The following is a 14770-nucleotide window of genomic DNA, read 5'->3' as shown; positions in this document are numbered from 1 at the left end:
TCTGGAGTCTAGGGTACATTTACATAATTGAACACAAATATTCTGAAAGCATTGGTAATCATACTGGCCTCTATTGCATAAATTTTTCTATAAGATGATTTTGACTCTGAATATTATTAAAGTATATAAACCTCTGCTTCACAAAAATGTTTTTGATAGTTATGTCTGAACTATTCATTTAAAAATAAGTTATTAGCTCAGTTGGATAAAGCATCATCCCAATATGCTAAGGTTGTGGGTTTGATCCCTGGTCAAGGCACATCCAAGAATCAACCAATGAATGCATGAATAAGGGGAACAACAAATCTATGTTTTTCTCTCTTTCTACCCTCCCTCCTCTAAAATCAATAAATGAAAATATTTAAAAAATATAAAAAGTTATTATAATAATCTACCAACCTATTCTTCTTGGCTATGAGAGACAAAATGCCTTTTGCCTTGCCTTAAATTTTTTTCCTTTCTTTAAAAGAAAATTTCTTGGCATATGAAGCTTGAAATATTAGTAGATAATAAATAATTCAGAATTGGGACTTTACAAGAGGGGCATAAATGTACCACACTGAGAAAAGTATCCAAGATAATGAAAATCACTTTAGATCATATTTAGATACAAATAGTGATTTTTGTATCTATTAAACCTAAATCAAATTTAGATACAGACTACTATACAAAGAACCTGCACAACTAGAAATAAGAATTTGAATCATCACTGCTGTGGGTTGGAAAGACAGCCCATTCAAAAGCAACGTCTTCTAGGAATTTCTCCAGACAGTAACTGGCTTACTGCTTTGACACTTTTCATGGTATCAGTCATTCAGAGAAAAAGAAAAATGTAATAATACCACATTAGGAACATCAAAGTAAACATTTACCCAAATTATATTTTCCAATGTTTGTGATAAATAACAATTTTTTTGAAGAAACAAACTTAAAAAATGTTTTATGGAATCTCAGCATCCTTTCTTGCTTACTACATCCTCTACTTATGCTCTATTTCAATTTATATCTGGCCCATGATTTTCTTTGGGTAGATGGGTATCTGAGTGGACACCGGTATGACTCTACCTCAAAGACTAGGTAGGTGCAAGAGAAGAAAAACTGGGAACACTCTGGTTATAATCCTGATTTTATCATTAAATAGCCTTGTGATACTGAAGGATCTAATTTTTTTAAACAGTTCTTGTCTGTAAAGTTGCAAATAAAAGAAAACTGAACTAGAAAATTCGCAGCATTTCTTTCAGCTCCAATTTCTACAAGTCTTGCCTTTCTAAACATAGTAATCTCCAATACAAAGCTATGATGGCGTGTCAGAACGCCCTGGGACTCGGTTGTGTTGCTTTTTGATCTGATGACGGTAGATGGCCTGCAGACAAATTAACAATGTAATTGGAAGTAGATAATAAAATGGCTAGATTGATGCATGGTGAGGAGATTGGAACAGAAAAACATACCTCTTTAACATGCCCCTAGCACAGAGGCATCAGATGGGAGTCATTTCACTGGACTAGGGGGAACTGACCACGTGTGCAGCAATGACAAAAGCTGTAGGTCTCTACAGCCATACTACTGCACGTGCATATGTTCATTTTCCATGCTAGTGACTCAGGACAGGAGTCCTGCTAAATTATACTGATTCCTAGCTAATGGCTTAGACACCAAGAATCTATGTAGGGTCCTAAAACAGTGATAAAGGTGGGGTTACAGAAGACATTTACTATATTATAGTTACCTTTAATCAAAGTAACTTTCATAATTTTTCAAGTACTTTCACATGCTTTCCATGTTAGTATCAGACTGGAAAAGGCAGTGAGGACAGGCATCACCATGTCCAGATTATAGAGAAAGAGTTACAGATGAGACTCAAAATGATTAAAAAAAGTTTTAATGTTAAAAGATCAGACATTTGTAAGTGAAGAAGCTGAGGTCAGGCCCAGGTACTCTTAACTACTAGCCTAGTGTTCTTTTTAAAATGCCACCATGCCTGGCCGGTTGGCTCAGCAGTAGAGCGTCGGCCTAGTGTGCGGAGGACCCGGGTTCGATTCCCGGCCAGGGCACACAGGAGAAGCGCCCATTTGCTTCTCCACCCCTCCACCGCGCTTTCCTCTCTGTCTCTCTCTTCCCCTCCCGCAGCCAAGGCTCCATTGGAGCAAAGATGGCCCCGGCGCTGGGGATGGCTCTGTGGCCTCTGCCTCAGGCGCTAGAGTGGCTCTGGTCGCAACATGGCGACGCCCAGGATGGGCAGAGCATTGCCCCCTGGTGGGCAGAGCATCGCCCCATGGTGGGCGTGCCGGGTGGATCCCGGTCCGGCGCATGCGGGAGTCTGTCTGACTGTCTCTCCCTGTTTCCAGCTTCAGAAAAATGATAAAATAAAATAAAATAAAATAAAATGCCACCATGTCATCTTACAATGCACGAGGCTGATCATGGGGACCATGCACGTGGACCTGTATGTTACATCATCACTACCAGAAAAACAACTGATTGTGATGTTTTTACTCAGATCTCCTGACTGACTTAAAGCTGATCTCCAGCCTCTGAGATGGGATGATGAAAGACCCATACAAATGTACTGGCAGCACTAAACAAAAACCCATATTCACAAACACCTAGTTATGGAAAAGATTACCAGTAGTCTATGCATGCCCAAAGAGCCATCATACCGGTTCATCTTTTGACTACATGGTTTTAGAATATGAGTAAAAGCCTGCTTAAAGTTCCTTTTTTAAGAAACTCATTAGATATATTTAAAAGGTCATTTACAATATTGCTTAAAATTTAAATGTACCAGAATTTTTCTGTGTTCCAAAAATGTCAGAACAATTTTAAAGTACTAATAAATTATTTTCTAGTAACTTAATTTTCTAAAAGGAAATTCCTTCCTGGTTACAAAAGTAATTTGACAAACGGGGATTTGAAAAATGTGAATTATACCAAAATTAAGGTTGTTCTTTCAGATCCATTTTTCAGATTTTGAGACCAAATTTTTACATTTAAACATATTTTTAAAAAAATTTTTGATTTTCATTTATTGATTTTTAGAGATATGGGGGGGGGTGAGAGAGAGAGAGAGAGAGAGAAGAAGCTGGAAGCATCAACCCCTAGTAGTTGCTTCCTGTATGTGCTTTGACCAGGCAAGCCCAGGGTTTCAAAATAGCGACCTCAGCATTCTAGGTTGACACTTGATCCCCTGCACCACCACAGGTCAGGCTACATTTTAAACATTTAAGGTTACTTTTTCCATTTATGTAATATTTTGCCCCTTTTCTTTGAAATAAATATCTTGCTTATATATCTACAGAGCATTGCTTAGGCAGACTTTATTATAAGAGGGAATGAGTTTAGAAAAACTAACATGAAAATGTTTACCCATTTTATATAAAACATCTTTAATTTGTACAGATATGGCATTATTTAAATAATTGCTCCACAGAAGACAGGAATGTCACTTCGAACTCCTGATCAGAGAATCTGCTTACAGACGCACGTGCCCTGTTTCTGATTTGAAGTCTCTTTTCCTCAGACAAGGAGAGAATGTACGCCATCGTCTCAGCATAGCCGTCTTCAGTGTCGGCCAGAAACCCAGTCACCTCCCCTTCGTGAGGAACGACGATGTCCAGCTTTGGGCCCCCTGAATTGTGTGCAAGGATGATTGTGCCAGCAGCCATGCACTCCACAACTCCTGAGGAAGAAACAACATCATGGTGTCTTTCAAATGTGTAAATGTGTTTACAAGAACACAAATGAGCAGAAACCTTTAAAAATTTTAAGAGACTTGTGATGAGAAATTTAAATAGATGTCTGTGTATGTATAAATTCAGTTATTTTAACTTCCATGGTGAAAAATAAGATAATTTTAAAGTTTTCAGTTTTCAAACCTTCACAATAATGCTGCTTTGTTCTTAATTAAAACAGACCAGTAGATCGAACAGTCTATATCCAATAGGTATGCTATAAATCATAAAATAAAGTAGAAGACTAGAGAATGTTAGCAGGATGGTAGGAAATTAATGGATACTGAAAGACAAAAAGGGGTAAAAATATATGAAAAGCAAAATATAACAGTTCAAATGACAGCATCAGGAGAAAAAGGGAAAAAGGAAGCCATCTCAGCGAGACACACCATTGCTGACGCTGACATTACTGCCCGGATTTCTGACACATTGGAGACTACTGTGTGCCCAATAGCAGTGAACTAAATGAAAGTTTTGGGTTAGTTTCTGCCAAATATAGTAGGTGGGGATATAAATTACTCTAGCCAGCATTTCCTAACTGTTTCTAGAGAAAATTAAGCCCTTCAGAAAGTGATTTAGGTGACTACAGAACTGATTATCCTAGCTGTGCAGGGAAGCAGTGAAATTCTTACAACTGTTTCTTCAACACTGGTGAAAGCTCTATGGAACAGAATTTTCTGCTCATGTTGTAATTTGAATTCTTATTTGAAAAATGTGGATTATACCATAATATTCTGTTCAAGGCTGGATCCATTTCTCTACATTTTCTCTGCTACTTCACTCTAATCAATTTTACCCCCTCCCTCCACCTCTCCCTCTCTTCAGTCTCCTAAGGAAGTAACAAAGAAAAGCATGTGTGCACCAGCTCTCTCTCTCCTTCTAAGTCCCCCCTGCTATTGTCTCTTCTCTCACCTCTTTTCCACACACACACTTCTGAGCAGTGTGGGAGCACTAATTCCACTTGCTCGCCTGTACGCAATGCTCAAATCACCACAATTCAACTCTCTTCCTCCTCCTCCATTCAGCTGACTTGCCCAGGTCTTCAGTGACTTCCACGCCTGGCCGGGCACCTGGGGAGCGTGGGAACTTGCTGCCCTCAGCTTCCTTCCCACTCTTCCCTTGGCTTCCATGACGCTGCGCTATATTGGTTTTCCTCCTCTTTTATTTCTTCTCTTCTTTGCTGTCCCTCTTCTTCTGCCCCCTTCTGAACTGTTACTGTTTTCAGCAGTCTGTATTATGGGCCTCAACATACTTTCCATAGACAATTGATCCCCACCCACAGGGGCTGCAGTAACTACCTGAGCAACAAGCCTTGCATCTGTACTCCCAGATCAGGTCCCTCCCTGCTCTTCAGCTCACATATATAATGCCTACTGGACACACACAGTACATGTCCCTCAGACAATTCAAACTCTACAACAGGGGTCGGGAACCTTTTCAGCTGAGAGAGCCATGGACGCCACATATTTTAAAATGTAATTCCGGGAGAGCCATACAATGACTCATATACGTTATTTATTATCCAATAAAAATTTGGCGTTGTCCGGAGGACAGCTGTGATTGGCTCCAGCCACCCGCAACCATGAACATGAGCGGTAGGAATTGAATGGATTGTAATAAAATGAGAATGTTTTATATATATATATATATATTTTTTTTTTTTTTTTTTTAATTTTTTTATTTTTTTTTTATTTTTCTGAAGCTGGAAACGGGGAGAGACAGTCAGACAGACTCCTGCATGCGCCCGACTGGGATCCACCCGGCACGCCCACCAGGGGCCATGCTCTGCCCACCAGGGGGCAATGCTCTGCCCCTCAGGGGCGTGGCTCTGCCGCGACCAGAGCCACTCCAGCGCCTGGCACAGAGGCCAAGGAGCCATCCCCAGCGCCTGGGCCATCTTTGCTCCAATGGAGCCTTGGCTGCTGGAGGGGAAGAGAGAGACAGAGAGGAAGGAGGGGGTGGGGGTGGAGAAGCAAATGGGCGCCTCTCCTATGTGCCCTGATTGAACCCGGGTCCCCCGCACGCCAGGCCAACGCTCTACCGCTGAGCCAACCGGCCAGGGCCTGTTTTATATTTTTAACGTTATTTTTTTTTTATTAAAGATTTGTCTGCGAGCCAGATGCAGCCATCAAAAGAGCCACATCTGGCTCGTGAGCCATAGGTTCCCCTGCTCTACAAGCTTGAAACTCGGTTCGACTGCTTCTCCTCCTGGATCCCCTCTCTAGATGAAAGCCATTGCCATTCACACAGTTGTCCAGAAAGCAAACCCTAGGTAGGTGTCTCTGACTCCTCTTTGTCCCCAGTGTAACACACCCAGTTAATCCCCAAGTCCTGCTCAATCCTTCTTCAGACTCACTGGCATGTTCAACTAGCAAGTTGAGAGTGCCAACACCTCTCATCCACGTTGCTGCAGCAGCCCAGCTCACCTTCCTGCCTTTCGATTCCTGCTCCACACCCACCCATTCCCATGCTGCAGCCACAGTGAACTTTAAGAAACAGAAAGCTTTAAAATCCAATACTAAGTAAATAATAAATATAAGTAAAACAATACTTAAAACCCTTCTGTCTTTCCCTACTGACTTCAAATGGCTCCAGGCACTTCTCCAGTGTCTGGCTGCTCCTCGTCAGGCTCCAGGCACACTGAACTCCATTCCCTGAGTGTGCCTGCTAATGCTCCTACCCCTTGCGGGCTGCTAGCCCCACTTCTGCATGGCTAACTTCTAACTGCTCAGGTCCCAGCTGAAGTGTTGCATCGTCCCCAACCCCACGAGCCTGTGCCAGGTGCCCCAGCACAGCACTCGGCACATGGTACAGTTCGTGATGGTTTAACTGGTCTGTATCACTCACAGAGCTGTGAGCCTCTGAGAGGAAGAGTGGCTCCCACTTCAGTCACGCCCAGCACCTGCCCAGTGCCTGGCACAGCAAGTGCTTAATAAGTATCGGCAGAAGGAAGCACGGGAGGTCAGGTTCCGTGCAGAGAGGGTGTACCCACAAGAACCTGCTGTATGTCTAAGCTTAGTACTGTGCTAGGTACTAAGTACTTAGCTTAGTACTGTGCTACTAACCAGGAACAGAAATGAGTGTAAGAGAAATGGTAGCCTTAGCATAGGGGACTTCACTTATGTTTTTCTATTTCCCCCTAACATCCAGCAGTATGAGGTACAAATAGGCACTTGAGACATATGAACCAAATTAGACACAAAACAGTACTTGATTTTATACCAAAATATGTACATAACAGGAGGTCAGAGAAGAGAGAGCAATCAGTGCCGGGATAAATAAGGGCAAGGAGATTTAAGCTGAACACTTATAAAGGGATTTGGCAGAAAGAAAAGGAGAGGCCATTTCAATACTGAGAACAGAATTTAATAAAAGAACCAAAGACTTTCAGTGAGAAGGCCACCTGAAGCCAGCGATCCTCAGCTTTTAATGCACAACAGAAGCACTTAAGCTTTACTGAAATACCTAGGCTTTGACCGGTCCTTCAGCGCGACCAGAGTAGGTCCAGGAGTGCACCAGCACAGAGGTGGGTGTGGGGGGGGAGAGAAGCTGGTGGTTAAGAGCAGGGGCTCCCTGGGTTAGAATGTGGGCTCTACCTCTCACTGTGACTGAACTTGACCATGTTCTAAACCTCTCGTTTGAGATTTACAAAATAGAAAAAACTTCCCGAGTATCACTTTATCAAAATAACCTAGACTGTACATCTAATAGCATCAAAGAAGGTAAAGGACAAACTCACCAATCCCAAAATGTTCATTCCACATGGTATGCAGACCAATTGTTCCTTCAGACAAGTAATGCTTTAATTCATTGAATGGAATATTTATTTTAAATTCCACATTTTCTTGAACTCCTAGCTCCTCAGAAAGCCTTCTCAGTTGGTTCACCCTAAGTTCATCATCTTGGTTACGACAACCTCCAATGAGGACAAGTTTAAGTGAAGGAAGGGAATCAGCCTTCTTCTTATTCAACAATTTAGCAAATGCTCTGATTTGCAAAGGATGATTCTTTTCAGGCCTGAACTGGCCAACAGAGACCAGCAAATGTCCCGGAGTCGTGTTCTTCTCCAGTAAAGGAATGTCTAGAAATGTCTTCACATCACAAGGTGGATAGACAACGTTAGTACAATGCCCAACCTTCCACAGTGAGAGAATATGGTTTAATGTCCAAGAAGAATTGACCATGACTACATCACTGCAAGAACCCACACATCCATAAATAAAAGCAAACAAATGGTAATAGATGAGCTTTACTTTGCTGAGAAAAGGATTCTTGGAAATAAAGGCTGCATTATTAAATCCGACATTTTGATTCTTCACTACAGAAAGCATGTCCGTGCTAATAGTGGGATAATGAACATAGCTTCCAACTCGGCAGCCACCTAAATACTTAAACAGAGGAAGGGTGAAAGCGTAGCCCATTGAGTCGATGTAAACATCAGGAACACACTGCGTCAGAGCTTCCCAGCCAAGGAAGATGGACCCTAGACTTTGGCCCAGCAGTGTGAAGTGAGGGTAGAGGGAATCTTCCACGAGGTAGCGCTTTCTTAAGAAAACAAACTTCACTGGGTGCATTAATCTGATGTTAAATCTTCTGAAAGCACCTTCTAGTATTTGTTCACTGCTGACATTAACATCACCAGTATAAACAACATAAGATGCTGAAGGATACCTGAAACAGAATAAAATAGTTAAGAAGTTCATTAGTTTAAACCTCTAGTTCATCAGGTTAAAACCAAGCAAAAATATGTATTTCCGATGGCTTTAGGCGATCCCTGTGTTTTGGTCGTTCAACCCCCGCCGGAGTCGCGGCCCACAGGTTGAGAACTGCTGCCTTAAAGAATGTCCCTAACTGCTCAATCTAAAGTATCCAGTCACACTCATATTATTCTATTTTAATTTCTTATATAGCACTTCTCACCATTTGATTTTTTTTCTTATTATCTTGTCTCTTTCAACTAAAAGTTAAGGTCTGCAAGAGGAACTTGATCTATCTTGTTTACCATTTACTATCAACTCCTTTTACAGTTCCTGAAACAGAGCAGTAACAGAAACGGCTAGATCAAACAAGAGTATACTGTAGCTAACGCTAAGCCAGGAAAGACCTGCTGAGATTAATTGTAACTGAAGAGAAAAAGATTATTTCAGAAAAAAGGGGATGCTATATGAAAAGGCAAGGAATCTGAAGACAGCATGATGTTCCTAGACAGTATGCTGGAGCAAAGTATGTGAGAAGGAGCAGAGAGGATGAGAAATAAATGTTGCAAAAGCAGGATAAAAATGTATCTTCTGTGTCATACTAATTATTTAGATTTTTTTTTTTTTAGCTGAGTTAGGAGTAATAAGGGTTACTGGGGAGTATGTGCACAGATATAAAATTTGACCACTGCCCTCAAGATATTGTCGGTAGGGAGAGACAACAGTAATACATAGAGTTATGAGAAGAAAAGTACAGATCAAGGTAGGGAGGGCTTCAAGGAGGTGGGAATTAAGCTGGGATTTTAAAAAATGCTTTGAATTTAGGCACTTATGGAAGATGGAAGAGGAAAAATAGGGGTGGTGTCTGGAAGCCAGGATGGGCCCAGAATATGGAAATATAGAGCTAAGGGAATTAACTGTGAAGGCTTTGGAACTAAATGAGGAGCCTGTGCCAGGAAGCAGAATGACCATGGAAGGTTAAGTTTTCCTTATATGTAAAGCAAGAATGGAACCTGCATTTTACTATGTTTTTTCCTTTCTAAAAGGGAATCATAAATATTTTTGGGATAGGGGTAGGGAGAAAAAAAGCTTAAAACATTAAATGATCTACGACACCGCATTCTTTCTAACAGGGAAACTTACTTAGGCTGCCCAACTAACAATGGTATCAGAATTAGATCAAATAGCTGCTTCATAAAGATTATTTCAGGTGTGACACCACTGTTAAAAAATCCACTGAAATTTCTGTTTACTATCCATCTCGTCCACTCACCCAGGGTGACTGGTTTAAATTATGCCACAAAAGGGCAGATATTTTCCCTTTCTGTTTCTTTATCATAGCAACTAAAATTCAATAGGATCCTGCCTATTGAGAGGAGTATTTCCTTGTTGAAGAATAGTTAAAAATGAATTCCTGGCTATGAATAAGCTATTAGAGAAAGATGAATCCTAGGTAAGGATTAAAAAAAAATGCTAACAAGCCTGGCCTGTGGTGGTGCAGTGGATAGAACTATGAGTTAACTTCTTGTTTCCCATTCCTCTCTCTCCTCTTTCTGTAAAATCAATAAATAAAATCTTTAAAAACACTAACAATGTAGCAGACTAGTGAAGAAAGATGCATACCTACTTTTTCTGCAGGGCCCTTATTGCACACCATAATACTCTTTCTCCTCCTCCGCCGGCACTGCAGTACGGATGAAAAAATGCAATCACCATTTGATCTTTTCCTTTTTTGCCAGTTGATGCTGAGTTTTTCTTTTTCTGTAGCTGCACTCTGATTCCCCACAGGATAAGGACCAAACACAAACATAAAATTCCACATACAATTAGCCCAGGGAAGAATAATGAATAAAAAAACCTGAAAAAAGAAGGAAAAGGTGAAATTAATAGAATACCTACTAAACAAAAATAGGAATACAAGTAAAGTCTACTTTTATATATCTACCTTGTGTTTTGGTAGCAAAGAGAAAATTTTTATAGCTTGTGAGTCTGCTAATGAAATACTCAATTAAAATTCTAATGCTCTAAAACATCCAATGACAAAAGTGTGCCTTTTATAGATTTTTAAAATTCAATTTTCAGAGAAGAGAGAGAGAGAGAGAAAGAGAGAGAGGAGGGAGGAGCAGGAAGCATCAACTCCCATATGTGCCTTGACCAGGTAAGCCCAGGGTTTCGAACCGGTGACCTCAGTGTTCCAGGTCGATGCTTTATCCACTGCACCACTACAGATCAAGCCAGTGCCTTTTAATTTCAAGCTCCACAGTAATGTTAGTAATTTATTTTTTCTTTTTAATCAACAGTAAAAATCAAGGTTGAGCCACCTTTCTCCTAACTCAATATGTGTTAAAGGATTAAAACAAATTTAATTATTAATCTCAACAAGACATTTGTAATAGCATCTGACCCTCAAAATGACAACACATTACCCCCCAAAAATGTCTTCTTGAATGATCGATATTTCATTAGTTAAGAGCTTGGTGAGAGAGTAGTAAATCATCTTGATTCTCTCACTTCACATCAAGTAGAACAATTTCTGGGGTAAGAGGAATGAAATAGAAATGTCTCCATTTCTATTTCGAGGTCTGCATTCGACGTGTCTATGACCCTAAAACCATGATCTTCCCTTATTTGCCTCTGAATGAGTTGCCAAAAACCCAGTAATGTTATACCTCATGCACATCAGTAAACTCTGCCATACTCACTGCTAAAAGTTTCAACTGAAGCCCTGCAAAGGCAGAGACCTATGCATGTTCACCACCATATCCCATAACACCTGGTGCAGAGAAGTCATCCAATAAACACACATTGACTGAATGCAAAAGTTTATTAGCTGCTCTGATGTCTCTTAAATTATGTTGGAATAATTCCTCAAGTTATGCTCTTCTCTCAAAGTTGGTACCTCACAGTATTTGTAATACCGTGCCTACCCTTTATAAAGAATTTGAGAGGCTTATAAGTCACAAAAACAATAAAAATACTAAGACTTAAATAATAAAAAGTCAGGGGCCAGGAGAAACAAAGTTAAAGTATGTTGCAGGGGAGAGAAGACAGGCTGGCAGGGAATAGATATGCAGGCTCTAAGTCTGTGCATAGTAATGAACAGCAGACTGGGTCTGGGCGGCTTACTGATCAAAACAAATATGGGCATATACTGTGCAGTTACATAGGTTTCATTCTCCATAAGTAAAGAGAGAGCATGCAAATTCTTTTATCAATAAAATAAATTTTATTGGGCCCTGGCCGGTTGGCTCAGTGGTAGAGCATTGGCCTGCCGTGCAGAAGTCCCAGGTTCGATTCCCGGCCAGGGCACACAGGAGAAGCACCCATCTGCTTCTCCACCCCTCCCCCTCTCCTTCCTCTCTGTCTCTCTCTCTTCCCCTCCCGCAGCCGATGCTCCATTGGAGCAAAGATGGCCCGGGCGCTGGGGATGGCTCCTTGGCCTCTGCCCCAGGCGCTGGAGTGGCTCTGGTCGCAACAGAGCGATGCCCCGGAGGGGCAGAGCGTCGCCCCCTGGTGGGCATGCCGGGTGGATCCCGGTCGGGTGCATGTGGGAGTCTGTCTCTCCCCGTTTCCAGCTTCAGAAAAATACAGAAAAAAAAAAATTAAAATAAATTTTATTGATAATTAGTTTTGAAACACATTTCTCATGAGGAATTTCCTCATTGTGATCAAGTCCATTACTTGAAGAAGTAATTCACTTATTAAAATACTGTGGTCTCAGGATAACTTGAAACTCTTAAAATGAGTTCCCCATACAGCTTTTGTTTACATCAGGTTTTCCCAACCTTGGCACTACAGACATTTTGGACCAGAGAATTCTTTGTTGTGGAGGCTATTCCATGCGTTATAGGACATTTAGCTGCATCCCTGGCCTTGACCCACTGGATGCCAGTAACATCTGTTAATAATTGTTTTCAGGCCTGACCTGTGGTGGCGCAGTGGATAAAGCGTCGACCTGGAAATGCTGAGGTCGCCGGTTCGAAACCCTGGGCTTGCCTGGTCAAGGCACATATGGGAGTTGATGCTTCCTGCTCCTCCCCCTCTTCTCTCTCTGTCTCTCTTCTTCCTCTCTCTCTCCTTTCCAAAAAATGAATAAATAAAATAAAAAATTAAAAAAAAAAAGCTTTAAAAAAAATAATAATTGTTTTCAGACACTGCTAAATGTCCTGCTGGGGCAAAAGCACCCCTATTGAGAACCATTGGTTTACAGTGATTATACTAATATTTAGCACATTGGAAGTAAAAACTGAGGAGTTAAAAAAATCTTGTGAATTCATTTAAAAATGACAAATCCATTACAAGTTAATGTATAGCTTTTATTTTAAAAACCCTCTATTTTCCAAACCAAAAAAGTAAAGTTAGTTAAGGTGTTGCTGTTTTAGTTTTGCAAATCTCTTTGATGTTTGGCTTAACAGAAGATAGTGGCTTCTTGTATCTGCTTCTGCATTCAATATGTTGTTTTATTTAAAGTATGTGAAGAAAATGCAGACTCATTCAGATGTATTCAGGAAAAGAGAGTCTATGTTGATAACCTTTTCAGATAGTTGGAATATTTCTCTGTGATACTATACCAAATTAAAAGAGTGGACCATTCATTTAGCAAACATTCATTTAGCCATTATTATGTGCAACATGTTGAATTAAGGACATTTCAAATAGGGATTATTAAATAGAGAAAGATATGAAGGCTCTGAAAACAGACTTTGCTGTTCAAAATGTTTTATTTTTATTTATTTATTTATTTTTGGTGGCAGAGACAGAGAGAATCAGAGAGAGAGACAGATAGGAACAGACAGGAGGGGAGAGAGATGAGAAACATCAATACTTCATTGCGGCTCCTTGGTTGTTTATTGATTGATTTCTCATTTGTGCCTTGACCAGGGGGCTACAGCAGACCAAGTGACCTCTTACTTGAGCCAGCGACCTTGGGTCCAAGCTGGTGAGCTTTACTCAAACCAGATGAGCCCACATTCAAGCTGGCAACCTCGGAGTCTCGAACCTGGGTCCTCCGCATCCCAGTCCGACGCTCTATCCACTGCACCACCGCCTGGTCAGGCTGCCGTTTGAAATGTTTTAAAAAGTCATCATAGAACTTGAAGTAGAAGGAACAGAAATGATCAAACAATACCTGAATTTTAGCAAGACTACGTCAATACTGCTACTCAGGATGCTATTTTGTTAATTATAAATTATCAAACAGAACAAAATGGGTGGGGCAACAGTAGATTACAGTTGTAAGTATGCAAACACAGAGTTTATTCATGTATTGTTACTTATTGTATTATTTTCCATATGAACAACTGTAAACATACTTTTGCCCCATCCTGTCTGCAGGTGCTAAAAGAACTGGTTAGGGAGAAGAGACTAGGTCTTTCTGTTTTAATCAGTGTAGGGCAAGACGATTAAAATACAGTACTATTTCAACAACCAATACGGGAAAACTGTCTATTTTCACCAAAATGTTAATATTCATCTCCAGATGGTAGCAATTCCTTGTGCATCTTCATTTCTGCTCATCTATTTCCTAATTTTTCTACAAGAAACAACTTATTACTTATGTAATAAGTGTAAATAACAGTATTTTCTATAACAATTCTTACTCTAACCAAAAATAAAAATCAATGGACGACCAAGAAGCAGAGGATTCAACATAAGCTTTATATCTAAGTGACTTATGTTGACAATAGTTCTAGTGAGTGAAAGAGACTAAGGCATGGAGAGGGAAGATCCAGTTTTTTCTTCACCAAAAAGACGTGACAGATTGCAAAAATGACTCGTAGGTCAACCATGAAGGAAAATGAGGAATAAATATGAATAACTGATGAGAGATTAACTGGAGGGAAAGAAAAAGCTGAAACATGGAGGGAAACGCGATCCTCCCCAGCAGTGAGGCAGATGAGGAACAGGCGATGAACTGAGTCTCTAACCCAGTTGGCTCCAGTCTAACGAGAAAACCCTCAAGTGAGAGACAGAGCGCTCATTGGCCTTAAGAAGACAGCTTAGATCCGTGCCTAGCCCTTCCTCGCAAACTGTAGTTGCGCAGCCGGACAAGTCCCACCCTGATACAGAAACCCGTGAGCCCTCTGCACCCACTCCTCACCTCAGCCCCTCACAAAAGCACCAATCCCTCTCGGCAGCCGCCATCTTCAGTCGACACTGGGACGCAGGAAGAGCTTCCCTATTTCTCTTCTCTATTGGCTACTGAGGAAGCGTGCCACCGCCCCCCCGACTTCACGGGGCCGTCGGTGCGTTCCAATTGGTTGACGGTAGTAGCTTCCCACGGCCTTCCAGCCAATAGAATCTTCTGAGGTGTAGACAAGTTTTCGGCTTGTCATACACGGG

The 14770-nt window shown here is 41.0% G+C and overlaps 1 protein-coding gene across 2 annotated transcripts; it reads right to left on the bottom strand.

Moving 5' to 3' along the window:
* Window positions 1–443: 443 nt before the first annotated feature.
* On the bottom strand, window positions 444–14635 carry ALG11 (ALG11 alpha-1,2-mannosyltransferase). Of its 2 annotated transcripts, XM_066236019.1 has the most exons (5): window positions 14529–14555; window positions 12354–12505; window positions 10056–10286; window positions 7471–8402; window positions 444–3679 (listed from the first exon to the last, which is right to left on the bottom strand). In XM_066236019.1, exons 2-5 carry the CDS (start codon window positions 12437–12439, stop codon window positions 3408–3410), a joined length of 1521 nt encoding a protein of 506 aa, XP_066092116.1. In that variant the 5' UTR covers window positions 12440–12505; window positions 14529–14555; the 3' UTR covers window positions 444–3407. The 2 variants fall into 2 exon arrangements, with proteins under 2 accessions (XP_066092116.1, XP_066092117.1); XM_066236020.1 differs by lacking the exon at window positions 12354–12505 and having other exon boundaries at window positions 14529–14635.
* Between the last annotated feature and the right edge of the window lie 135 nt (window positions 14636–14770).

This window comes from Saccopteryx bilineata, chromosome 6 (assembly GCF_036850765.1).
Source record: "Saccopteryx bilineata isolate mSacBil1 chromosome 6, mSacBil1_pri_phased_curated, whole genome shotgun sequence".
Classification (NCBI taxonomy): Eukaryota; Metazoa; Chordata; class Mammalia; order Chiroptera; family Emballonuridae; genus Saccopteryx; species Saccopteryx bilineata.
The sequence above is the reverse complement of the archived record's forward strand: the minus strand, read 5'-3'. Positions and strand labels throughout refer to the sequence as shown.

Excerpts from the sequence above, each read along its gene's own strand:
- ALG11 (XM_066236019.1), bottom strand. The coding sequence starts at position 12,439 with ATGTGCCTTGACCAGGCAAGCCCAGGGTTTCGAACCGGCGACCTCAGC. Across the intron at positions 10,287-12,353 it reads TATCCACTGCGCCACCACAG|GTTTTTTTATTCATTATTCT; the intron begins GTCAGGCCTGAA and ends TTCTTTTTTCAG. Across the intron at positions 8,403-10,055 it reads ATAAGGGCCCTGCAGAAAAA|GTATCCTTCAGCATCTTATG; the intron begins GTAGGTATGCAT and ends ATTCTGTTTCAG.